The 22,133-nt window shown below is 46.0% G+C and overlaps 2 protein-coding genes, 1 pseudogene and 1 gene segment (V, D, J or C); all 4 read right to left on the reverse strand.

Moving 5' to 3' along the window:
- The window catches only part of LOC101585743 (immunoglobulin lambda-1 light chain), a 734,743-nt gene that overhangs the window by 358,855 nt on the left and 353,755 nt on the right, over window positions 1–22,133 (reverse strand). The window lies entirely within an intron of this gene.
- Window positions 1–22,133, reverse strand: part of LOC101592830 (immunoglobulin lambda-1 light chain-like) — a 475,660-nt gene that overhangs the window by 349,126 nt on the left and 104,401 nt on the right. The gene's annotated exons all lie outside the window — the stretch shown is intronic.
- On the reverse strand, window positions 1,428–1,946 carry LOC111818077 (annotated as a pseudogene).
- On the reverse strand, window positions 13,039–14,382 carry LOC111818078. The segment is given in 3 exon segments: window positions 13,039–13,061; window positions 13,680–13,949; window positions 14,337–14,382. Coding segments are annotated over 3 exon segments (339 nt in total).

Raw genomic sequence — 22,133 nt, forward strand, 5'->3', positions numbered from 1 at the left:
GCTGCGCCTGGGCTGGGACTGGTCCTGCCGGTGCAGGGTAGCAGGAAGCTCTCCACACACTCACCGGACCTGGGCTAGGACTGGGTCTGGGGGTTCCCAGAAGTCGGCAGAAATTTCTACTCGGCGGGAGTGGTGGGGGGCGGCCCGAGGGGGCAGGAGAGGGTCTGGCCCACGCTGCGCCTGGGCTGGGACTGGTCCCGCCTGGGCGCAGGGTAGCAGGAAGCTCTCCACACACTCACCGGAAGTGGGCTAGGACTGGGTCTCACCATAACTCTTTAACACAAAGAGATTTCACAATTTAAGCTGTAACACATAATCATTCAAACCTTTTCAATATAACTTAAATAATTACATAAAATATTTCATACACAGAACGGACACATATGCATCCTCACTTCACTGGCATATATCAGCTCATTAATTTTAAATTTTTTTAACTTTAATACTTTTTGGAGCTTACCATTTTATGTCAGTCATTGTTTGAGACAATATTTGAGAAATATGTCAGGCTGTGATTTTGTTTTGTTTCATAAAATGCAAAGAATTGTCAGATACAGTTGCCGCATTTAGGCAAGTGTCATGAGAATTCAGGAGAAAACCAGTATGTTCTGGTTATCAAGTGCTGTTAAAGTTCCCTGATGTCCAGCTTTGGGACAGTTCATCTTTGATTTTTAATCTCATTTGCATGAGCTTTGCCATCAACAATTCTTCACAGGCAAGCCTGAAAGAACTGGGCAGCGGATAAAGTATCACTTAGAAGGTAGCAACAAAGAACTCAACATCCATATTGGGAACTCTAAAGAAGGAAGTCCTTCTTGGCACCCTACCTTGGGCTGAGGTTTTATGTTCATGGCCATAGACATTCATTAAAATGAAACACTCTGAAAAAGGATATGAGCCTTAGGCACGTAGTGCACTTTCCAGTGCGGGCACTTCTGATATGAGACAGAAGTCTGAGCTTAGACGGGTGGGTGGCTCACTGTCAATGAGGGGATACAGGGAGGTCTCGGGAAGTCTACTGCACTGATGTGCTCAGTTCAGGATCCCAGACTACCATGAAATTTGGGGCTTCATGGTATGAGATGAATCAGGCTCTTCTAAGAAGTATCTAGAATATTTGGGCAATGCAGGGGCTCAGTCAGCAACATATAGAAACCCAGGGTAATAATAACTGATAGATGTCTTCATCTCTTTATGCTTCTTCTGACTCATTCAGGTAGGGTCTACAATCCTCAGAGCTTACCCAGTGGACTTGCAGAAAGGGCAGAATTGGTCGTATGTGCATGTGCTGTACCAGACCTGCTCTTGCCTTTGTCTCCAGTCTTCCTGGTGGTGGAGGAAGTGTTCACTCAGGCAGCCGAGGAGTTTGTGTCTCAGTTCTCCATCAGTATTGTTGTGCTGTAACTACCACTGCTGTCTGCTGAGAATCAGTAATAATCAGCCTCATCCTCAGCCTGGGTGCTGCTGATGTTCAGGGTGGCTGTTGTTCCTGAGCTGGAGCCAGAGAATCTCTCAGAGATCCCTGACAGCCGCTCCTTATTGTTGTATATTATTTGCACAGGATGCTGCCTGGCTGCTGTTGCTGAAACCAATATGCATATTTTTTTGGCAGTGCCTCTCCAGAGCAGGTGATGGTGGCTGTCTCTCCCAAGGCCACCGACAATGAAGGTGGTTGTGTCAGGACATAGGAGTCCATGGCACCTGCAAGAGAGAAGAGAGAGGCACAGTGGAAGGAAACTGTGTTGAAAGCACTCATTCCTACAAACCATCTATAGACTATGTCTGAGCTGAGCTCATAGTTTGGGACAGTTGTGGCTCAGGTCCCTGTGGTGGTACCCCTTGGGCACCAGGCGTGGGCAGGTCACCTGTGCATATGGAAAGCAGCAGGAGCAGGAGATGAGTCCAAGCCATGATGGAGAACTGCCAGTGTCTTGAGGTCCACAGCAGGCTGGACCACTATATGTAGAGGCTTTTGTTAGTCCCCCTGGTCCCTTGGCACCAGCTTTTAGTGGTTATGCAAAGTGACTCCTCCCCTGGGGCTCAGTACGGAGGACTCTCAGGGAGCTTTCTTCTCAGCTGCGGGGGTCAGAAATGCAGGCTCATGATTAATGAAGGGAACTCCAGTATCCTCCACTTTCTTCTTTTACTGAAAAATCAGTCTTGGCCTCCAAGTTCCCCAATCAGTTATTTTCAGGACACTGACCGCAGCACCACTGTCTCAACCCTTCCAGGCTGTTATATGTGATGCCTGAAGCTCATTGGGGCTGTGAGCTTCCAAAAGCCTGGCCAAGGGCTGACCTTGGTCCTTCTGATGGATGGACCATGACATCTGACTCAGCCAAGAGAGGACTAGGGACACTTCACCTTCCTCTTCCTCTTCATCTCTGGTTCCCTAGATGCACTTTGATCTCTTCTATCATTTGATTGGAAAGTGGCTCTGTGTCATTATGGTATTTATTAATTCCTTTCAAATTTCACATTTATTTTCTTGGTAAGTGTTCATGTGTTCCTATAATCCATGTACTGTGGGAGGCTAAGTCAGGAAGTTTGCAAGTTTGAGACCAGCCCCAGCACGCTAGAAGACACTAATCTCAAACCAAACACAAACAAAACAAACAACAAAAGAAACAAAAACAGCGAGAGAGAGAGAGAGAGAGAGAGAGAGAGAGAGAGGAAAAGAAATAAAACAAAACTAAAGCATGTGTTTATAAACTAATCCAATTTTTCAAAACAGAATTTTGAAAACTTTCCACTGATGTTTTGTTTTCTTGTATTGCATCCTCCTGCCCAAAGGATTCAAGCAATTAGGTTGGTGTAGTGGTTAAAAGTAATTTTGTCAACTTGACTGGATTGGGATTTAGTAAAGCACACTTCTGGGTGTAACACTGTGGGTCATGGAGGTGCAACCTTGGGTATAACGTGTGGACTCCAGCTCCAGCCTCTCTGACACCTCCCGTTCTTTGCTTCCGTGCCACCATGACTGAGTACCTTGTCACTCCCTTCTGGCAAAACTTTTCTGCCATGGAGCCAGTGGGCTGTGGACTCAGTCCCCTGAAAAGTGTGAGCCAAACTGCTCCTCTCTCACTTAAGGTACAGGTATTCGGCATTGTACCCCAGTTAATACAGTTGGAATTTACTTATTTAGCATGATTTTTTTTTTACATGTAACCTGATACTGTAGAGTTTGCCAGCCTTTGAAATGTACTTCCAGCTTTTGGTCTCTGGTGCGCTCTCCGGGGTTGTGGCTACACAGGGCTGAGCAGGAGGGTGTATATGTTGAGCCTTTCTATCCAGGAGGATCCTGCCACTGAACTCAGGGTAACCCTCAGGTCACAGCTGTGACCCAGAACAGATGAGACTCTACGTCAATGCACATCTTCCTCAGTTAGGCAGTCCACGCTCCAGGCAGGGGCTAGGTCCCTGCCGTCCCCTCCTCCACCTGCCCTGAGACTTCAGCTGAGGACTAGAGTCCAACAACAGATGTGCCTAGAGATCGGGAGAGCAGAGGTCAGGAGGAGTGTTCAGAGGTTCTGGAAGGGTGCAGAGCAGAAGGACAAGCTCCAGGCCCACTGCTAGCCTGTGGGAAACAGTGTCATAGATGTTGAGGGGTGCCAGGGAGCCGCCGTGGCAGAAGGACACTTGGTAGTCCTGTGCACCCACACTCAACTCCCTCCTAGAGTTCTTGAACCTCTGGGCTGTCTCCCCAGGGATTCCCAGTGCTGCTGGAACTGCCTGGGCTGACAGCTGGCACCAGCCTCCTTTAGTTTCCTGTCTGTATACTGCGGTCCCTTGCTTATCGCGGAGGCTACATACCTGACATACCCGTGATAAGTAAAAATCCGACATCCCTGTGATAAGGGAAAATCAGCGAAGCAGCAACTATATATATGTATATATATATAAAGGCTAAACCTTTCCTGCACTTTTAAAAACACTTCTAATGTTCTTAGCAGTTTTTTTTTTCTTTCTTTCTTTTTTTTTTTTTGTACCAGGGGTAGAACTCAGTAACTTGCACTTGCCAGGCAGGTGCTTAAGCCACTGAGCTATCTCCCCAGCCCCAACATTTTCTAAACTTGTAAACCGAAGTCATTTTAACAACATACGTATGCTGTATGATATGCAAAATCCAGCGATACAGCAAAAAATCAGTGATAAATAATTTAGATTAATATTTTTTTGAAAACCCGCGAAACAATGAGTCTGCAAAAGTCAAACCGCGAAATAGCAAGGGATTACTGTACTCGGAGGTCCCTGTGTGAGCCTGACTCTCAGAACATGGTGACGAGTGCATGACAGAGGCAGAGAACGGAGTGACTTCTAATCTGAGGCACAACCTCTGGATATCCACGACCCACGGAGCTAGTCTCTGTGTTCCCTGTGGGCAGCCCCAGCCTCAGGTAGGGCTTTCCCTGGCTGTAGCTCTGCTGCCCCCTGCTGGTCCAGGAGACTGCTAACAGGGACTTTCCACCTCCAGAAGACTCAAACTACTGTTAGCTGAGAGTATGGACAGAGTCCAGCATCATTCTGTGACAGTCGTCTGATACTTGGCATCTGTACAGTGGTGTAGTGAATACAGAAGCCAAAAATCAAGGTATCAGTCAAGGGGGAGGGACTCCTGAGGATGCTAACTGAGCCCCAGCCGAGGCGGGCTTCTTCCCAGGTCCTCATGGCCACTGGATGCTGACAGCTGCCTGTTACATAATGAACTTTGACATGCAGGGAAGTGGAGAGGGTTTAGCTCCCGTAACTGAATCTGAGCTCAGAAGCTTTCTCTGTTCTTGTGTCTCGGTAGTAAAACGGAGCCTACAGAAAAAGCTCTGTAAAGTGTCTAGGAGCTTAGAAAACATTGTGGCATCATATGCAGTGCTTAGATACTTGTCCTTATATATCGGAATCAGAACATATGTGCTCTTCTCTCCAATTATAGCCATGTAACCACTGCAATATCATTGGCTTGCTGGATACTTCTGAGCCAGAAACTCAGCAGTGTGCTCACATCAACATGATTACCATTAACATCATCACCATCATCATCATCAATATTATTATCATTAGTATTGACACTACTGTAGCTCTCCACACACACACTTGGGGTACCGAGAGGAGGACCTCCACATCTACCTCCCGGCCCTTATTCTGAAGCATAGCGTTCTCTTCTATACTGACCTGAGAAGCCCAATGTTACCACAGCAAACACACTTCGTTGAGCCTCTTTCCTGAGTCCCCCAGAGACAAAGGACAGAACTCCAAGGCTGGTGTCCTGAAGGGCATCCAGGCCGAGTGTGGTGGCTGACTTTCCCATCTCTGGGATACAATTCCTGACTCCAACAGTTGAAAGTAACCGAGGTGTGATTTGGCTCCTGCTTCCAGGAGATTTGGCCCGTGGTGCAGTAACATTGTGGCAGAGGGTGTGGAGAGCGGTGGGAGTGGGGGGAAATGGGCAGCGTCTGTACAGTGGTGTAGTGATACAGAGGCCAAAAATCAAGGTGTTGGTCAAGGTGGGAGTGCTCCTGAGGATGCTAACTGAGCCCCAGCCTAGGCAGGCTTTTTCCAGGCCCCCATGACCACTGAATGCTGATAGCTGCCTTTTACACACATGAACTTTTAACTCAGGGCACTCACTGCAGGATCTTTGTGGTATCTGTGGTAGGGAGAGTGTAGGGTGTAGGGGCTGCTCTGCCGGCCCACTGTCCAGGATATACCCCCTCCCCTGCCTTCTTGCCAGCCCATTACCCACAATGTCCCATTGTCTGGGTGACATCGCTACCCTAGAGTGAGTCTACATAAGTGCCTCTGTCCTCAGGAGGGCCTCGAGGTCATTCTGGCAAGCAAGTCACAGAAGCCCCTCCAGGTGGAAGGATAGCTGTATTGCTGAGGAGGGCTCTGTGGCCCAGTGCAGAGGACAGGAGGCTCTGATAGACTGAGATTCTTTACCGTATTTGGGAAACAGTACAGATAGATTGAATTTAACAGCCTGTTTAATGACTGTTTGGACTCACAAACCACAGATAAGATAATCTCTTTCTCTCTCTCTCTCTCTCTCTCTCTCTCTCTCTCTCTCTCTCTCTCTCCCCCTCTCTCTCTCTGTCTCTCTCTCATTCTTCCTTTTTTGGTACACTCCGCAGCAGTGTGTTTTGCTTCTTCAGTGCAATTTGTTCATATGTAAAGATAGTCTCGTATGATGACCAAGTTCTGCTCTTGTGGCTAGACCATTAAACAAGCAGCTCGCTAGATGAGCACTATACTATAGCATGTACGTCCTGTTGCGCATCAAGAGCAATGGCCAAAGGAAGCTCCAACTTGATGATTTTGCTGTCATTTGTGTAACTCCTACAAGCAGTCCTGTAATGTGTAACAACGTGAAACTATAGCGATGTACTGCATGGTGCAATCAGCAAAAAGTATAGAACTTTAAAAACAAAATAAGACGCTGAGGCTTTCTAAACAAGCCTTGTAGAAATGTACCAGTAAAACAAAAAAGAGATGAATCGTAAGTCCTAGGAGCAGGCTGGAAGTCTGACCACACGCCTTGGTGGTTAAGTCTGAGCAGTTGTTACAGGAGCAAGCTGCTAAACGAGAAATGTTGACCTTGTAATTTTTGCTGATTTACTGCGCAGTATAATACTATAGATTTTTAGTACATGAAAGTATTGTAATACCTGCTTAACACCAGCAGATTTCAAAGTTTAAGCTGTTATACATCAATATTGAAATCTTTTTAATGAATTCAAATAACTATAGAAAAGTATTTCACAACCAAAATAGGCATTTACAAAGATGTCCTTACTTGTTTGGCAAACAACATCTCATTAATTGTAAATTATTTTAACTTTAACTCTGTGGAACTTAACCTTTTCAGTCAGTCAGTCTTCAAGAAAGTACCCAGCATACCTAGTACGTCAGACTCTGGTTTTGTTTGTGTTTCATAAAAATGGAAGGACAAGTAAGATCTAGTTGCTGTATTTAGACATTTGTGGTTGGAATTCCGGGGTGAAGCCAGTGTTTTCAGGTTACTGAGCGCCTTCAGTGTGCCCTGATGTCCCCTACTGGGGGCAGCTCATCTGCTTGGGTGCTCTCTACACAAATTGTGAGATGGACAATTGATGCATAGGCTGTCCTGAGAGAACTGGGCATGGTGGGGAGGTAGCTCAGTGAGATCAGTGGCTGCCTGGGGAACGCAAGTTCCTGAGCTTGGTCCCTGCTACCAATAAATGAATGAATGAATGAATGAATGAATGAATGAATGAATGAATGAATAAAACATACCAATAGATTTGGGCTGGTGAGATAGCTCAGTAGACTAAGTGCCTGTTTTGGCAAGCTCAGAGACCAGGGTTCAATGCTCGGTCCCGCATACCATGCTAAGCCCGTCTCCAGGGCACGCTGAGCAGGAGAATGAGTCCAGGAGTGGTGGCACACACCTGCAGTCCCAGCACTGGGGAGGATGAAAACAAGAGGATCACTACCATTCTGAGCTTCATATTGAGACCAAATACATAACATGAAAAAAAAAAGAACTTGGAAGAAAGAGAAGTAACACTTATGGGGAAGCAGTTTAGAACTCAACATCCATACAAGGAACCATAAAGCTGGAAGCCCTTCCTGGCATCCTAAGTTGGGGTGGGGTCTTGTGTGCATGGCCATAGATATTCATTAAAGTAAACTATTCTGAAAGGGACATGAACCTAGGGAAGAGAGAGTTCTGTGTGTCAACAGTGCTTTCCAGTGAGGGCACTTGTAGATGGGACAGAAGCCTGAGCTTAGCTGAGTGGGCCACTCTCTGCTGATGAGGGGATGAAAGGAAGTCTACTGCACTGGATCGCTCAGTTCAGGCCCCAGACTGCCGTGGGATTTGGGGCTTCAGGATGTGGGAAGAATCAGGCATTACTAGGAGGTATCTAGAATATTTGGGCAATGCTGTGGCTCAGTCAGCATTATATAGAAATCCAGGACTATGGAGATTGATAGATGTCTCCAGCTCTTTATCCTGCCTTGGATCCCTCCATGTAGGGTTGACCCTGTGCAGAGCCAACCTGGAGGACTCATCAGAATTTGTCCTGTGTGAGTGAGCTGTACCAGACTTGCTCATGGCTTTGTCTCTGGTCTTCCTGGTGGTGGAGGAAGAATGCTAACATGGCCAGTGAAGGAGTTTGTGTCTCAGCTCCCCAACTGTCTGTACCACTGTGCTCTACTTACCATTGCTGCCTGCTGATAAACAGTAATAATCAGCCTCATCCTCGGCCTGGGCTCTGCTGATGGTCAGCATGGCTGTCTTTCCTGAGCTGGAGCCAGAGAATCTCTCAGAGATCCCTGAGGGCCGCTCACTATCTTTGTGTATTATTCACACAGGAGTCTGTCCCTGCTGCTGTTGCTGGAACCAATATGCATAACTTTCTGGCAGTGCCTCTGCAGAGCAGGTGATGGTGGCTGTCTCTCCCAGGGCCACCGACACTGAAGGTGGTTGTGTCAGGACACAGGAGGCCACGGCACCTACAAGAGGAAGAGAGGGGGACTGTGGAGCAATGACCCATTTGTAGATCCCACCACAGACTATGCCTGGGCTGAGCTCATAGTTTGGGGCAGGTACGGCTCAGGCCCTGTGGTGGTAGAACTTGGGACCAGGCCTGGGCAGGTCACCTGTGCACAGAGAAAAGAGCAAGAGCTGGAGACGAGTCCAAGCCATGATGGAAAAACTGGCCAGTGTTCAGTGGTTATGCAGTGACTCCTCCCCTGGGGGTTCAGCACTGAGGACTCTCAGGGAACTTTCTTCTCAGCTGTGGGGGTCAGAACAGCAGACTGAAGAGTAAGGGTTGGAGCCCCAATTTCCTCTAGCTTCTTCTTGAGCGGAAGAATCAGTCTTGACTCCAAGGTCCCAGTCACAGTTATTCTTCAGCTATGGACTCTGGTAGCCCTATCTCAACCCTCCTGGGCTGTTATATGTGATGGATGAAGCTCAGGAAGGCTGTGACCTCCTGATGCCTGGCCATGGGCCGGCCTAGGTCTTCTTGAGTAATGGACCATGAAACCTGACTCAGCTGAGGGTGGACTATGGACACCTTTCCTTCCTCTTCCTTGAAATCTCTGGTTCCCTCGATGTACGTTCGGTCTCATGTGTGTCACTATGAACTCACCCTGGGTCATTAGGGCATTGGTTAAATCTTTTCACATGTGACATTTTTCTTTGGGAACTGGTGATGCCTTCCTGCAGTCTCTGGCCTCTGGGAGGCTGAGACAGGAATTTTACAAGGCAGAGCAAGTTAGCAAAGCCCTATCTCAAAACAAACAAAACAAAGCAAAGCTTGTTCTCATAGACACACTTAAATTTTCCAAACAGAATTTTCAAAATTTATCCTCTCAGTTCATAGGTTGGGTTTGTTTCTTTCTGTGGAATTCTCCTGTCCCAAGGACACAAGCAGTTGGATTGGTGTGGTGCTTAAGCTTAACTAGGTCAACTTGCTTGGATGGGTACCTACCTAGAGAATTAGTGAACCACACTGTAGGGTATAACAAGTGGGTCATGGAGGTGTGCCCTTTGGTACTTGTGTGGACTCCAGCCCTGCCTCTCTGGCACCACTCCGTCCTTTCCTTCTGGGCCATCATAACTCAGCATCTTTTCTTGTCACTCCCTCTGTCATCATTTTTCTGCCCAGGAGCCAGCTGATTATGGACGGAATCCCCTGAAAGTGTGGTGCTTCTCCTCTTTTAAGTCGTGGGTGCCACGTATTGTCTCTCAGCTAATACAGTTGAAAAGTATTTCTTTAGCAGGTCCAAAGTGTTTTTACTTTTCCTGTTTTTTGCAATAGTTACTAATTAGATCTTGTGTGTTTTACCAACTCTTTGCTTTTATTGACTCACTGGAATTTCTAACCTCTTTATATGTGTTATTTGACATCCTCTATTACACAATATACTAGCAATTGATAAGTTAATTATCTATTTTTTTTCTCCCATTAATAATTTGTGTGATCTTGAAAAAGTTATCCACAGCCTGATCTGAAGGAGAGTCCATCTGTAGGCTCCATGGAATCTACATAAGGTAGATTGGTTCCTTGGCCTTCTGGCCTTTCCTAGGACAGAAGTCTGCATGGTGCATGATGGTGGGGACTCCAGTGATGCGTGTCTTACCACTGACTGGGTCTGTGCCATGGTCAGAGCAGTGGCCTACCACAGGGAGTCCATGTAGATCTATGGGTTCTTCACCAGGAGGCTGGAGATGCGCCATCCAGGCTGAGGCCTTGAGGACTCCCTTCCAACCTGAGACTGCACTTGTGCAAAGGACTTATAGCCTGAGGCCATATCTTCATGGAGGTGACAGCAGAGGCCAGGAAGGAGTAGGTGTCTCTGGAGTAGGGGTCCAATGCTGGGACCACTGGAGAACCGTGAGACACAGTACCTTGAGAGTGGGCAGGAAGCCCAGGCAGCCATCCTGGGTGAAGAACACAGACCCTGGGAGTGCTGCCCTATCCTCTCACACTCAGTCCCCTCTTATAGCGCCTGGACCTTGGGGTGGTCCCTCTAGGGAATTCAGTCTGGCAAGAGCTACCTAGGCTGATATCTGAGATGACGGCCCCACTATGCCTGGACTCCCACTATCTTCCTGGTGTGACTGTGAAAATCTGTCTCTAAGAATGTGATCACTGAAGCCCAGGGTATAGGACATAGGGCATTTCTTGTGTTCTAATCCAAGGACTAATCTTAGCACTTGGTAACTCCTTTGCCAAACCCCTTGTACCCAGTTTCTCCCCCTAGCTTTGGATCCGCTGCCCCCTACTGGTAGAGGAGTTTTAGAGCTGGATCTTTCCTTTAGGTCACCCCCAAGCCCCTGTCAGTTAAGAGGACAGGGACAGGGAGACAGGTTTCACCCTCCATTAGCTGCACGCTTCCTGCCCTTCCCAGTGCAGCACAGGGAGGTGTCATCATGGTGTGCAGAGAGTCAGGGAAGGTCCAGTTCCTGTACCTTTGTGCCATGTTTTTCCTGGAAAAATATTACACACTCTGGAGCTCTCCATTTTTTGTCATTTTGGCAAAAATATAACAACTCATTCTGTGAATCCTGTTGATAACTTGTATCAGTTAGGTTCACTAGAAGGTAAAAAATATTTAGTAGTAGGACTGGGGATATAGTTGTGCAACACAGCACCTGCTTGGCAAGTGCAAGGTCATGAGTTCAATTCCTGTCCCCACCATTATATATAATATATAGGGATTTGCAAGGTAGGCTCACAGTGGTCACCTGGAAGAAAGCACAAGGGCTGTCGGCAAGCTGAGAGTTCTGGTGCAGTCAAAGTCCTGAGAGCTGGAGCTCACTGCAGAGTCCTGTCCAGTCAGTGATGCACATGACAAATGAGGTGTCTTCCCATCTACACTCTAGGCATGGCGATTAATAATTTTCATACTGGGGCTGGTGAGATGGCTCAGTGGTCTAAAGCACCTACTTAGAACAAGCTTAACGAAGCACATGGACCACCGTTCAATCCCCCAGCACCACATGCCAGCCAGCCCCGCCCCCTGGTGAGCTGAGCTGGCCACACACACACACACACACACACACACACATAAATAAATAAAATTAAAAAAAAATAATTTTCACACTTCACTCAGGTGGGAGAAATGGCACAGTCATGGGTTGTGGCTGGATTCTATGTATGTTTAATTGACTGACCCGACCCTACAAGTTTGAATGGATCCGGGAAGGTGGAATAGATTTCAACAGATCCAGTTCAGCTGGAGCCCTATTTTCAATATCTGCACAGGACATGGAAACTTCTCTAAACAGAATAGCATTTCTGCAGGTGCACAATATGCACCATTGATCTGGAAACTGAGGGCTGAGCGACCGTGTGCATTCATGCGGAATGGCCAGCAACACACATCTGTACTGGCCCCTTCCCCTTCCGTGATACACCATGCACACAGCCTTGCGCCATTGGTGGCTCAGCAAGACTTGCAGAGCTCGCTCTCCCAAGTCATGATAACTGAATCCTCCAATTACTACTTACTTGAAGTGGAAAGTATATAGGAATGCTCAGCTGGACACATAAAATCAGTTAAGGCAAAGGAAACCATAATAAGAGTCATTTTTATGAGGAGACATGACTGGAATCTGGTTGTTTTCTGCTATCTAGATCATCTGCTAGTAAATAGATACTTTCTGTGTTCAACTCTTCTCAACAAGAAGAAGCAGGGACACTTTCTGACCAAGTTGGTTTCTGGGAGTGGTTTATTCACAGTGGAGGCTGGAGCTCCAACCCAAGTGATGCGAGGGAGGAAGGTTGGGGTGGTGTTGAGTCCCTGAGCAGGGAGACAGTGCAGCAGAGGCTGCAGTGATACTGTGGTGTGGCTCATAGGATCCAGCAGACTCTACCATAATGATGGGCACGAGAGGAGCAGAAACTAGTGTTCGTGTCTGTGATGGCTGATGCACTGTCAATGTGAAGCTTAACTAAGTAACTCAGCACTACTACATCTCCGGTCTGACCACACGACCATACCACTCTAGGGTGTTGTTCATGGTGTCAGTTTGAGTTGAGAAGTTTAACTAAGTGACTCAGTAGGGTACCAGTGTCCTCACATTGTAAATTTCCTGAGCGTGAGTAAGAGAAGGGCACAGAGATGGTGGAGTGCTGCCCCCACCCAAGGGCGGTAGTCTGCTTACAATTTAAGGAGGGAAAAGAGGCTTGTTCTCCCCCATCTTTGCTCTTGTTGCTTTGTTGTCTTCTGCTGGCTTGAACTGCTGCCCCTCACCTATGCCACCCTACCTTGGACCTGGCTAATTATGGACTAAAAGCACCACTAACTGTGAGCCAAATAAACCTTTCCCTCTTTAACTTTGGTGATTCAACTTTGTCAATGGTGATTTTACCCTGCAAAGGCAGAGTGGAATGCTTGAAACACCACTCACATTGCTGAAAAATTTTAATACATTTCCGACCTGAACCTTTATACAGATCATAAATTCCAATCTTTCCCCGTTTCTACCCTATTGGTTGGGTATTTTACAGCAGCAGTGAAAGAAGAGTAGCCAAGACAGTGTCAGTCTTACGTAGAGTTCCAAATTTGACCTATGGGATTTGTAACAAGGCTAAGTTATTTTTAATGGCATGAAATGCCTTGTACAAAGATATTTCTATCCTTGCTCACAGATGAAGAGGTGCACACTTCTTAGTCACACGCAAGGTAGAATGATTTGTTTTCTGACACATAAAATGAGTGTGGACAGAACAGCCCATTTCATCCTGCAGATACTCTTTCATGGGACTTGCATTCCTTTGTCCTATTTCAAGGATTCATTCCCAGAGACATAGGTGTCCTAGTGAGTTTTCCTCCTGTATATGCTGTGTTGAAAAAGGTGAAAGCAAGTGTTAGAGTCTCAAGCAGAAACCAGGCTCTCTGGAGACATTTTTTACTCCAGGACCCTGTGAACGAGTTTCAGCAGGGTCATGGATTAAAATAAATCAACGTTGACTTAAAGTGAAACTAATTCTGGGAAAGAATCACATTTTAAATGGCTTGGGCCTCTGGAAAAACAGTCTCAGTGAGTGGAGACCAAGGTCACAGTTGTGGCTCAGAGGGCAAATATCACCGAGGCCATGCCTGGTGAGGTTTGTGTCCCATGGCTTCATCTGTCAGTGTCACTGTGAGTCACTGAAAGCTGCTACCAGTGCCATCTACTGCAGCACAGTAATAGAAAGCCTCATCCCCATCTTGTGTTCCTGTGATGGTCAGTATGGCCACATTCCCTGAGTTAGAACCAGAGAATCGATCAGGAATCCCTGAAGGCCAATTGCTATCTGCATAGATGAGTAGCAAAGGAGCCTGGCCTGGCTTCTGCTGGCACCAAGATGCATATTTATCCTCCAGGTTTTCTCCAGAGCATGTGATTTCGGCTGTCTCTCTTGATGTCACTGACACTGATGGCGGCTGAGTGAGAGTGTAAGAGGCCATGGAGTCTGTAAAAACAAGAGAGAAAGTGTTAGTCTGTGAAAAATCCTTCCAAGATTTTGGAAGGATTCTGCAGGGCTTGGGTGAAGATCACATGTTCCCTGGGCCCTAGGAGCCTCCTCTCATCAGTGTCCATCAGTGATCTTGGAGGTTACTGGAGAACAGAGGCTTTGAGCTCATGGCGAACTGACTGCTGCTTCCTGAGAGCTGTAACCTCTATCACCCAGACAGGTCAGTGAACACAGTGTGAGAAACATAGCCTCCCAGTCCCCCTTCCTGCAATAGATTCCTGAGAATTCTGCCCACACAGGCAGGCAACTCATCTGCTGAGAGTGAGGGCCAGGCTGTTCCCAGAGCCTTGACCTCCATCAGTGGGTTCAGTCCTAAGGAAGTACCTATGCAGTGAGCCAGCAGCCAGAGGAAGAGCAGGGCCCAGGCCATGGTGGAGATATAGGTGATGCTGCTTTCTGGGGTCCAGGCTGGGCTGGCTTCTTCCCAGTCCCCTCTTATCTTCTTGCTGCAGAAAGCTGCCCACTGATTATGCAAATCAGCTCAAGCTGAGTTCTACTTCTTGAAGAGCTTTGTGTATCCAGAGCAGGGCTCAGTCTCAGAGACCCTGGGTGTTGGGGTGAGGGTACATGGCCACAATCTAGGGGATGCTCTTCGTCTCTTGCTCCCAGGTGGCTTCTCCAGTTGAGACTGCCTCACTGATGACTCTGTTCTCAGCAGGGCCTGGAAGTCATTCTGCTGAGCAAGTGCCCTTTCAGTTTGTCAATGGTGATTTTACCTTGCAAAGGCAGAGTGGAATGCTTGAAACATCGCTCACATTCTTGAAAAGTTTTAATACATTTCCTACCTGAACCTTTATACAGATGATAAATTCCAATCTTTCCCCATTTCTACCCTATGCACAACAGCAATAAAAAGTCCTGAATCTCAAGATGGATTATGATGTATATAATGTCTTCTTTAAAGACCTAAGATGCTTGTAGTTGAGATTGATTTTTATAGTTACTTAAGTTATTGTATGCTTCCATCACTATTGGTTGGATTGCAATGGCAGAAGCAGATTGATATAGATCCAGTTAGGAATTTCTGTCATGGAGCATTTCTGCCCGTGCTGTGGAATGTACTAGTGCAGAACACTGTACCTGCCGGTGCATGGAAAGAACTGGGTAGAATCTCATCTTTTCCCACCTCTATCTGGCTTTCCCTGGTACACTTTTGTCACATCACTTTCATTTCATTAGAAGGTGGAATGGTGCCACGATCCATTTCACTAATTCATTTCCTCTATGACATTTGCTTGTTAAGCCACCACTTGCTTCTGTGGATTCATCAAACTTTTACTCTCATTTAACATGTGGTCTTTGTTTTCCTGAGTGACAGCTTCTTTCCCACAACAGACTAGCAATTGGCATTAAAAACTCAGTCTATTGCTCCCCCTCTCCCTGTCCATCAGGGTCTTATGTATTCTTATTAAAGTGTCAGAAAAGAACTGACTGAGAAACCCACCACAGACTGTGTGGTCTCTGTGAACACTACTTCTCTAAGGTCCTGGTCTTGCCAGCCTGCATGATGCTGGATCCTGCCATTCATTGACGGACAGTGCCAGGGTCAGACCTGTGACCTGACTCAGACAAGAGTCCATGTCACTCAGCAGAATCAACTCCCAGAGTGGTGCATGTTGGATGATTTGTGCAGAGATGAGCCCCTCAGTGTTACTCCCCTACCCGAGCCTGCACAGGGCTGAAGCCTGAAGGCAGATCTGTGTGCAGGTGGAAGGAGAGGCCAGGGTCTGTGGAGTGGCCATGAGAGGAGAATCAGCATGAGGACCCCTGCAGGATAGTGAGAGTGAGCAGGAGGACCGGGCGGCTGACATGGGTGAGGCAGGAAGGTTCCACAATCCCTCTCTTCACACTGCGCTACCTCGTAGAGCATCTGGACTGTGTGGTGGTCTCCCTAGTGAATTGTGTCCCTGTGGGTGCCATCCAAGTAGACACCTGGGACTTGGCTTCTGCAAAACATTTCTCAACTAAGACACACACTGTTCTGAAGTTCTGGTACTGTGGGAGAACTGCGAGTGTGATTCTCAGTGGGAGGTCACCACAGCCTGGACACATAGGATGGATTGTCCTGACTGCTGAGCCAAGGCCTGGTTTTGGGATACTGCAGACCCTGAGTCGTGGTTTCCTTCCTGAGCATAGCCTTGGCAGTCCCAGCCTTAAAGTATGTTATCATACATCACACAAGAAGCCATCCTGTCCCCTCCTTGTCCCATGACCAAAACGCACATATATTCTGTTGTAAAGTGCTTTTTTTCTACCTCTTTGTTCTCAGGTCCTTGAGTTAGCAATAAATAACCACAGAGTTTGCAGCTCACTGCTGTTTCCCTGAGGTTCTCTTAAGCTCAAGAATGAGCCATTCTGGGCTCTCTCAGTGACAGAAGTAAGTCTCATCTCTGAGTAATCTTTCATTCTGCAAGCAACCAGAGGTGCACACTGCCACAAGCAGATGCCTTTACAAAGGAGGATTCTGGCTACCTACACTCTGGTGTGACCTGCATGGAGAAAGGGGAAAGTTCAGTATACTTGGATCTAGTAGATGGGAATCTAGAAGGTCTATTGAACACAAAGTCACATAAATAATGTTGGACAGTGGCAGGTAGCTACCCCAGCAATAATTTCAAACCCAAGTTTTAGACTTTATGCAAGTTTCTCACCTGTAATTCACTGCAAGAATTAGCTCCAAAGAATGTTCCCAGAACAACAAGGCAATCTAAAGTCAATAAGATAGGGTTGGTGCCTGTGTTTAATGAATTACAGTGAGCACAATCATGACTACTGCTTTAAGCTTGTGAATTGTGCTGTCACTCTTCAAAGGAGAATGGAATTTGTGTAACATCCTGTATGACTGGGAAACTGAACAATTTTTATCCTAGACCTTTATACAGATGATAAATTCCAAGTCTCCTCCATCTCTGCTCTCTCAGAATAATAAATGAAATATATCATATTGGGGATAAGGAATGCTGTTTACCAGTGTCATCTTCAAAGACCTAAAGACTTACAGTTCAGGTTGGATATTATGTCCACTTAATTCATCTGTTTGTGACCAATGACATCTGCATAGGGGCTGTAAAGTAGGAGTGGATTTATACCCATCCAGGCAGGAAGTTATCTTGTTGGCTGTTTTGCACAAGCTTTAGAATCTGATAGAGGCTGCAGGTGCATGGTACACACCACTGATGCAGAAACAGAGGGGTTTTTAAAAATATTTTTTGAGAGTAGAAATGGTATCATTATTTCATTCACTGTACACTATTTTTTTTTACCAAGATCAAAAAAGCCATCCTAATGTAACTGTGAAAGGTCCAGTTCCGCTGCTGCCTGATGAAGCACACACAACCCCCCCCCCACAATGTTGGAGGAAAGAAGTGATATTAACAACATGCCAACAAGTTGGAGGACAGGGCGCTTGTCTTGAAAAAATGATGGATCCAAAATTTCTTAAGATTTGCATAGATAGTCTCATTTCATTACAGGTAAAGTGAGGCCTATAGAGACTTGGGTGGTAACAAATGTTGATGAGTACTATCAGATCTCAGAGTAGAGCCAGACTCCTAAATTAAGGTTCTAGGTTCTTTGGGACACAAGCAGTACCAGGATTGAGAGGAGCAAGGGGAAGGGCCAGGCTGAAAGGAATGGCTTGTGTCCACATAGTCTGCTCCTTCCCCAATTGTGGCCTGGCTCTCGCTAGGAACCCTGCTCAGCCTGCAGGTGTTACACACCTGGGACTGGGCCCAAGCTAGAGCTGAAGACCTATAGAGGATGAGGAGGCTGCCATGCTGGGCAGTGCAGGGCTGGCCTCTCTCCTGCTGCTACTTGGTACACTGCTGCTTGCTCTCCTCTGTCTTGAGAAGGTGGGGTTACATGTCTTATTGCAATCTCTACTGTCTACTGCTGAGTCTTAGAAGACTCTCAGGAATGCAGGTTTAGAAGATTGTAGGGTTATACACAGGGACCCCAACCAGCAGCACCCCTGGGTTGAACTCAGCGCCAGGGCCAGGATAGTGTTCTATGAGAGGTGAGCCTAGGTGTATTGTCTGGGAAGGATACCTGTGCAGATTGCGAGGAAGAGATCAGGAAAGAGGTTCAGGCCATGGGACATGCCCAAGAGCTCTAGGTTCTAAACCCATAGCCTACCAGGTCTCCTTGTCCTCTAGCATCACCCCAGAAAGGGTGAGCCTATGGAGTTAGTGATCAATACTAAGTTGCTACAACTCTAGATGGCTCCAGAGTGACCAGAGAAGCCAAAAGTAGAGGGGAAGAGAGAGGACATAGTGGGTCCCTTAGGTCTCTTTTTCACCATCAAAGTTCTGCTCAGATGGAGCAACAGCCATCCATCCTTCTGTAGCTTCACAGTGTAAGGAATAGCCTCTAGCATAGTACCTTGTTCACTTTTAGAAATAGAAGAGATTGAGGCAGAATTCAATTTAGTTTGACCCTTTCCTGAAGTATTTACATAAAAGTAAATACTTGCCTGAATTGCCCCATTCCTCACTCCCTTGCCCTGTTAGAATTTCACAAACATGTAGGCAATAAAGAGGACACACAAACCATTTGGGGCAATAAGATGCAGACTTTTTGCTCGTGCTTACCTATAAATCCATCTTCTTGAGTCCTCGCACCTATAGGATATAGAAGCAACATATTTTTCCATGACCCCACACCTGTAGGATATATGGAGCACCACATTCCTGCCCAGTTTCCATAGCAACAAAGAAACTATAAAAGTGGGTAGGGAACAAAGAACTGAGCCTTTGTGGTTTCCAATTTGGAAAGGGGAAGCTCATTGGTGAGGGGCTAATAAAGGCTCTGTAATTCCCGTAATTTGTTCTCCTGTGGACAATATATCCAATCCTGGCCTTTACATCTGGGGGCTCATCTGGGCTCCCCACAGGCAAGAGGCTTGTGCAAAAAGGCTCACATGGTCTCTGTGCCTATGAGCTGCTTTGGGGTGGCTTTGGTGCCACAAGCTGATTTCAGCTAACTGTCCTGAAGTGGCTGATGGAATGGAATGCTGTTATGTGGAAAGCACTGACAGAGTCTACTCCCATCTAGGTAAGATTTGATTGGCTTTTGAAGATTGTTTCATGGGCCCTAAGTTCCAGACATGGAAGATTGCGCCAACCTATCTCGATAAGTATTCCAGGAGATTTTATTGGCATGTTGCTTCTCTCATTGAGAGAGTTTGTTTTCTCACAGATAAATATTCTTGAATTCATTTTCTTTGTTGTGGGGCAGGTTGTGTTTTGGGGCTGGGGGAGGGGGGACTCTGCCTTTGTTTTCCAGGGAAAAAATCTGTGAGAAGTTTGGCTGTAGAGGGCAACTGTGCTTTGGTTTGCAGTCCAGCAGAGGGTATCAATTAGTGAGAAAGGAGGTCAGAGTGCAAGAAAAGGAAACCAAGTTGTTTCTCAGGATGTTGTTGTCTATTTGTCTGTCTAAATTGTTGGCTCTGCGTCTTTTCCTGATGTGCTTGTGTTCCCTAACATGCTTGTTACAGTCAGTTACAAGGTTGTTACAGTCAATCTCAGGTTACAGTCAAATCAGTTATCTGGGCTGGGGAGTTCTAAATGTCTTGCTGTTGCCCTTTCTGTGATTTGGAGCTATTTATTAAAAAATCCAGAAAAACTCCGACCCTGCTGCTTTCCTTTGCTATAGTTTTACACAAAATTATGTTTGCCTTGCATTTTGCTTTTTATGTAAATGAAGTGGGAGTGCCTTTGGGATTTCTGTTATCTTAGCTCTTTGGCACCCCAGGGAGCCTCAGCCACAGGTCGTGCAGCTGCTGCTCTCACTTCATCTTTTGAATTCTCTCTCTCTCTCTCTCTCTCTCTCTCTCTCTCTCTCTCTCTCTTTCTCCTCCCTTCACTATTGAGCTGTTGTTAGCCACAGAGCTCACTAGCTCAGCCCATGGCCCTTATCTGCCCTACCCTTTCTGGTGAGGCTTACTGCTCACCTCTCCCTACCCGCAGCCTCCCTGGCAGGTAGGATACTATTGCTGCCACAAGGAGGGGATTCTGAGTCCCCTTCCCAACTCTGTGCTTCCTTTGGTTATCCACTGCAAACCACAAAACTAAAAAGTCTGCAGGAATAAGTTACTTCTTCATAGTAGACAAAATACAGAATGGAAATAAACAGGAAAAGAGAAAAGTGATACTAGTGGGCAGTACGAAGGCCATTATAGGGGAAAGGATTTTTTCAAGTCAACATGTCCAAGGCTGCTAGAGAGGGAAAAAAGAAGTGTTTATGATGGAACCTGAGAAAGTTTCAAGAAAGTGTTTGTAAATGAATCAGAAAAAAATTCAGATTCATGAGGTTATTGGTCTCTACCTGAGTCTCAGCTCTAGGGCATTAACTGATGATGTATAGGGAAAATCCTACCAGACTGTAAACTCTGATACAACTGTGTCAACAGATCCTCCTAGGAATTATAACACTGGTGAGACATGCGTGCCCCACTAATCTGAGATAATAAAAAGCCATAGAGGCTACTAACTTAGACAAGTCTACCTCAACAAAAAGTAGTTGATATGAAAATACCAAAGTGCATTAACTGTAAATAAGAGGGGTTTACTTTTTTCAAATTCTTCTTATAAGATATCACTGTTAATTGACCTACTAAAAATTCTGACTAATCTCTCATAATTACAAACTTAAAAAGCAGGATCATTGTAATTTAACACAGCCAGAAATATATCTGAGTGCACTCTGGTTTTGTAAAGACATTTATTTGTTATGATCTGTGTATTTGTTTGTGCATTTATATGTCATTCATGAACAGCTGTTCTTTTTTGTTTGAGCTTTAAATATAGATATTAAAACATGCTTCTGAGATAACAGTTGATCTAAGTGATATCAAAATTAGTTTATAATTAAACAAAAAATCATTAAAATGGGGACAGATTACTGAACAGAACTCTTGATTGGTGGAGAGAGGATTGGCCTACCTTTGTTCATCAATGGGGAGGCCCCAATAATCTTCTTAAAAGACACCCCCAATAATTTAGCAGTTGGCTAAAAGATAAGTTTTTTCAAAAATATTTTATTAAGAGGTTCGTGTCAAGGCAACATGATGTATGCTAACTAAAACAGATATTTCATCCTGACCACTCTTTGTAAAAGTATATCTGTGGTCTCTCAGCACTGTATAAGGATTTAACTACTAAAATGTCCAAGGTTGATAACAAGCAACAGTTCTCAGGTCACACTTTATATTTTAAGATGCTTAAGTCTGCTTCCACCTAACTGCATCTGGTATGCTGTGGTAGATTTAAAGATAGATTCTTTTGTATTCCCTTGTCAGCTGCTTCCCAGGAATTGTTTGCTTTTAACACAAGGCTCCAGAGGGGGACACGAGAGCCAACTGATGTGGACATGACATCCCAAGGATTTAAAATTTGCTTTATTATTTTTGGAAAAGCTTTCTCAAAGAATTTGGAGCATGTGGATAATAACCATTATAACTTTTCTCTCTTACAGTATGTAGATGATTTGCTGTTAGCAACAGAGACCCAGGAGTTGTGTAAAGAGGGGTGAAGAAGCTACCAGACCTGTTACAAGACAAGGTGTACTGCTTCTCTAAGAGGAAGGCTCAAATATGTGTTCAGATTGTGCAACTGCTCAGGTTCAGCCTAACAGGGAAAACCTGTGCCTTTTCGAGCTCCAAGACCCAAGCTATTCAAGGGCTAGAGGAGCTGGGGACCCAAAAAGAGTTACAAGAGTTCTTGGGAACAGTTATTTTCCCTTGTGGGTGCCAAATTTTGCTTGCATTGCTAAAGCCTTATATGAAGCCCTGAAGGGAGGCAATACCCTCCTGTTGGATTGGAATTCACAAAGGTGAAAAAAAATCTGAGGATTTAAAGAAGGAGGTGTCGAGGGCTCCCTCCTTGGCCCTACCAGATATCACTAAGCCCTTTCAGCAGTTTGTTCATAAGAAAGAAGGAGTTGCAAGAGGAGGCTCAACACAGACCTTAGGGGCATGGAAGCGCCCCATGGCCTATCTGTCCAAAAGACTGGACTTGAGTCCTACCCAGGTCCGGTGAGTGTGCGGAGAGTTTCCTGCTACCCTGTGCCGGCGGGACCAGTCCCAGCCCAGGCGCAGCGTGGGCCGGACCCTCTCCCAGCCCC

The sequence above is a fragment of the Octodon degus genome, unplaced genomic scaffold (assembly GCF_000260255.1).
Source record: "Octodon degus isolate 3935 unplaced genomic scaffold, OctDeg1.0 scaffold00079, whole genome shotgun sequence".
NCBI classification, from domain to species: domain Eukaryota; kingdom Metazoa; phylum Chordata; class Mammalia; order Rodentia; family Octodontidae; genus Octodon; species Octodon degus.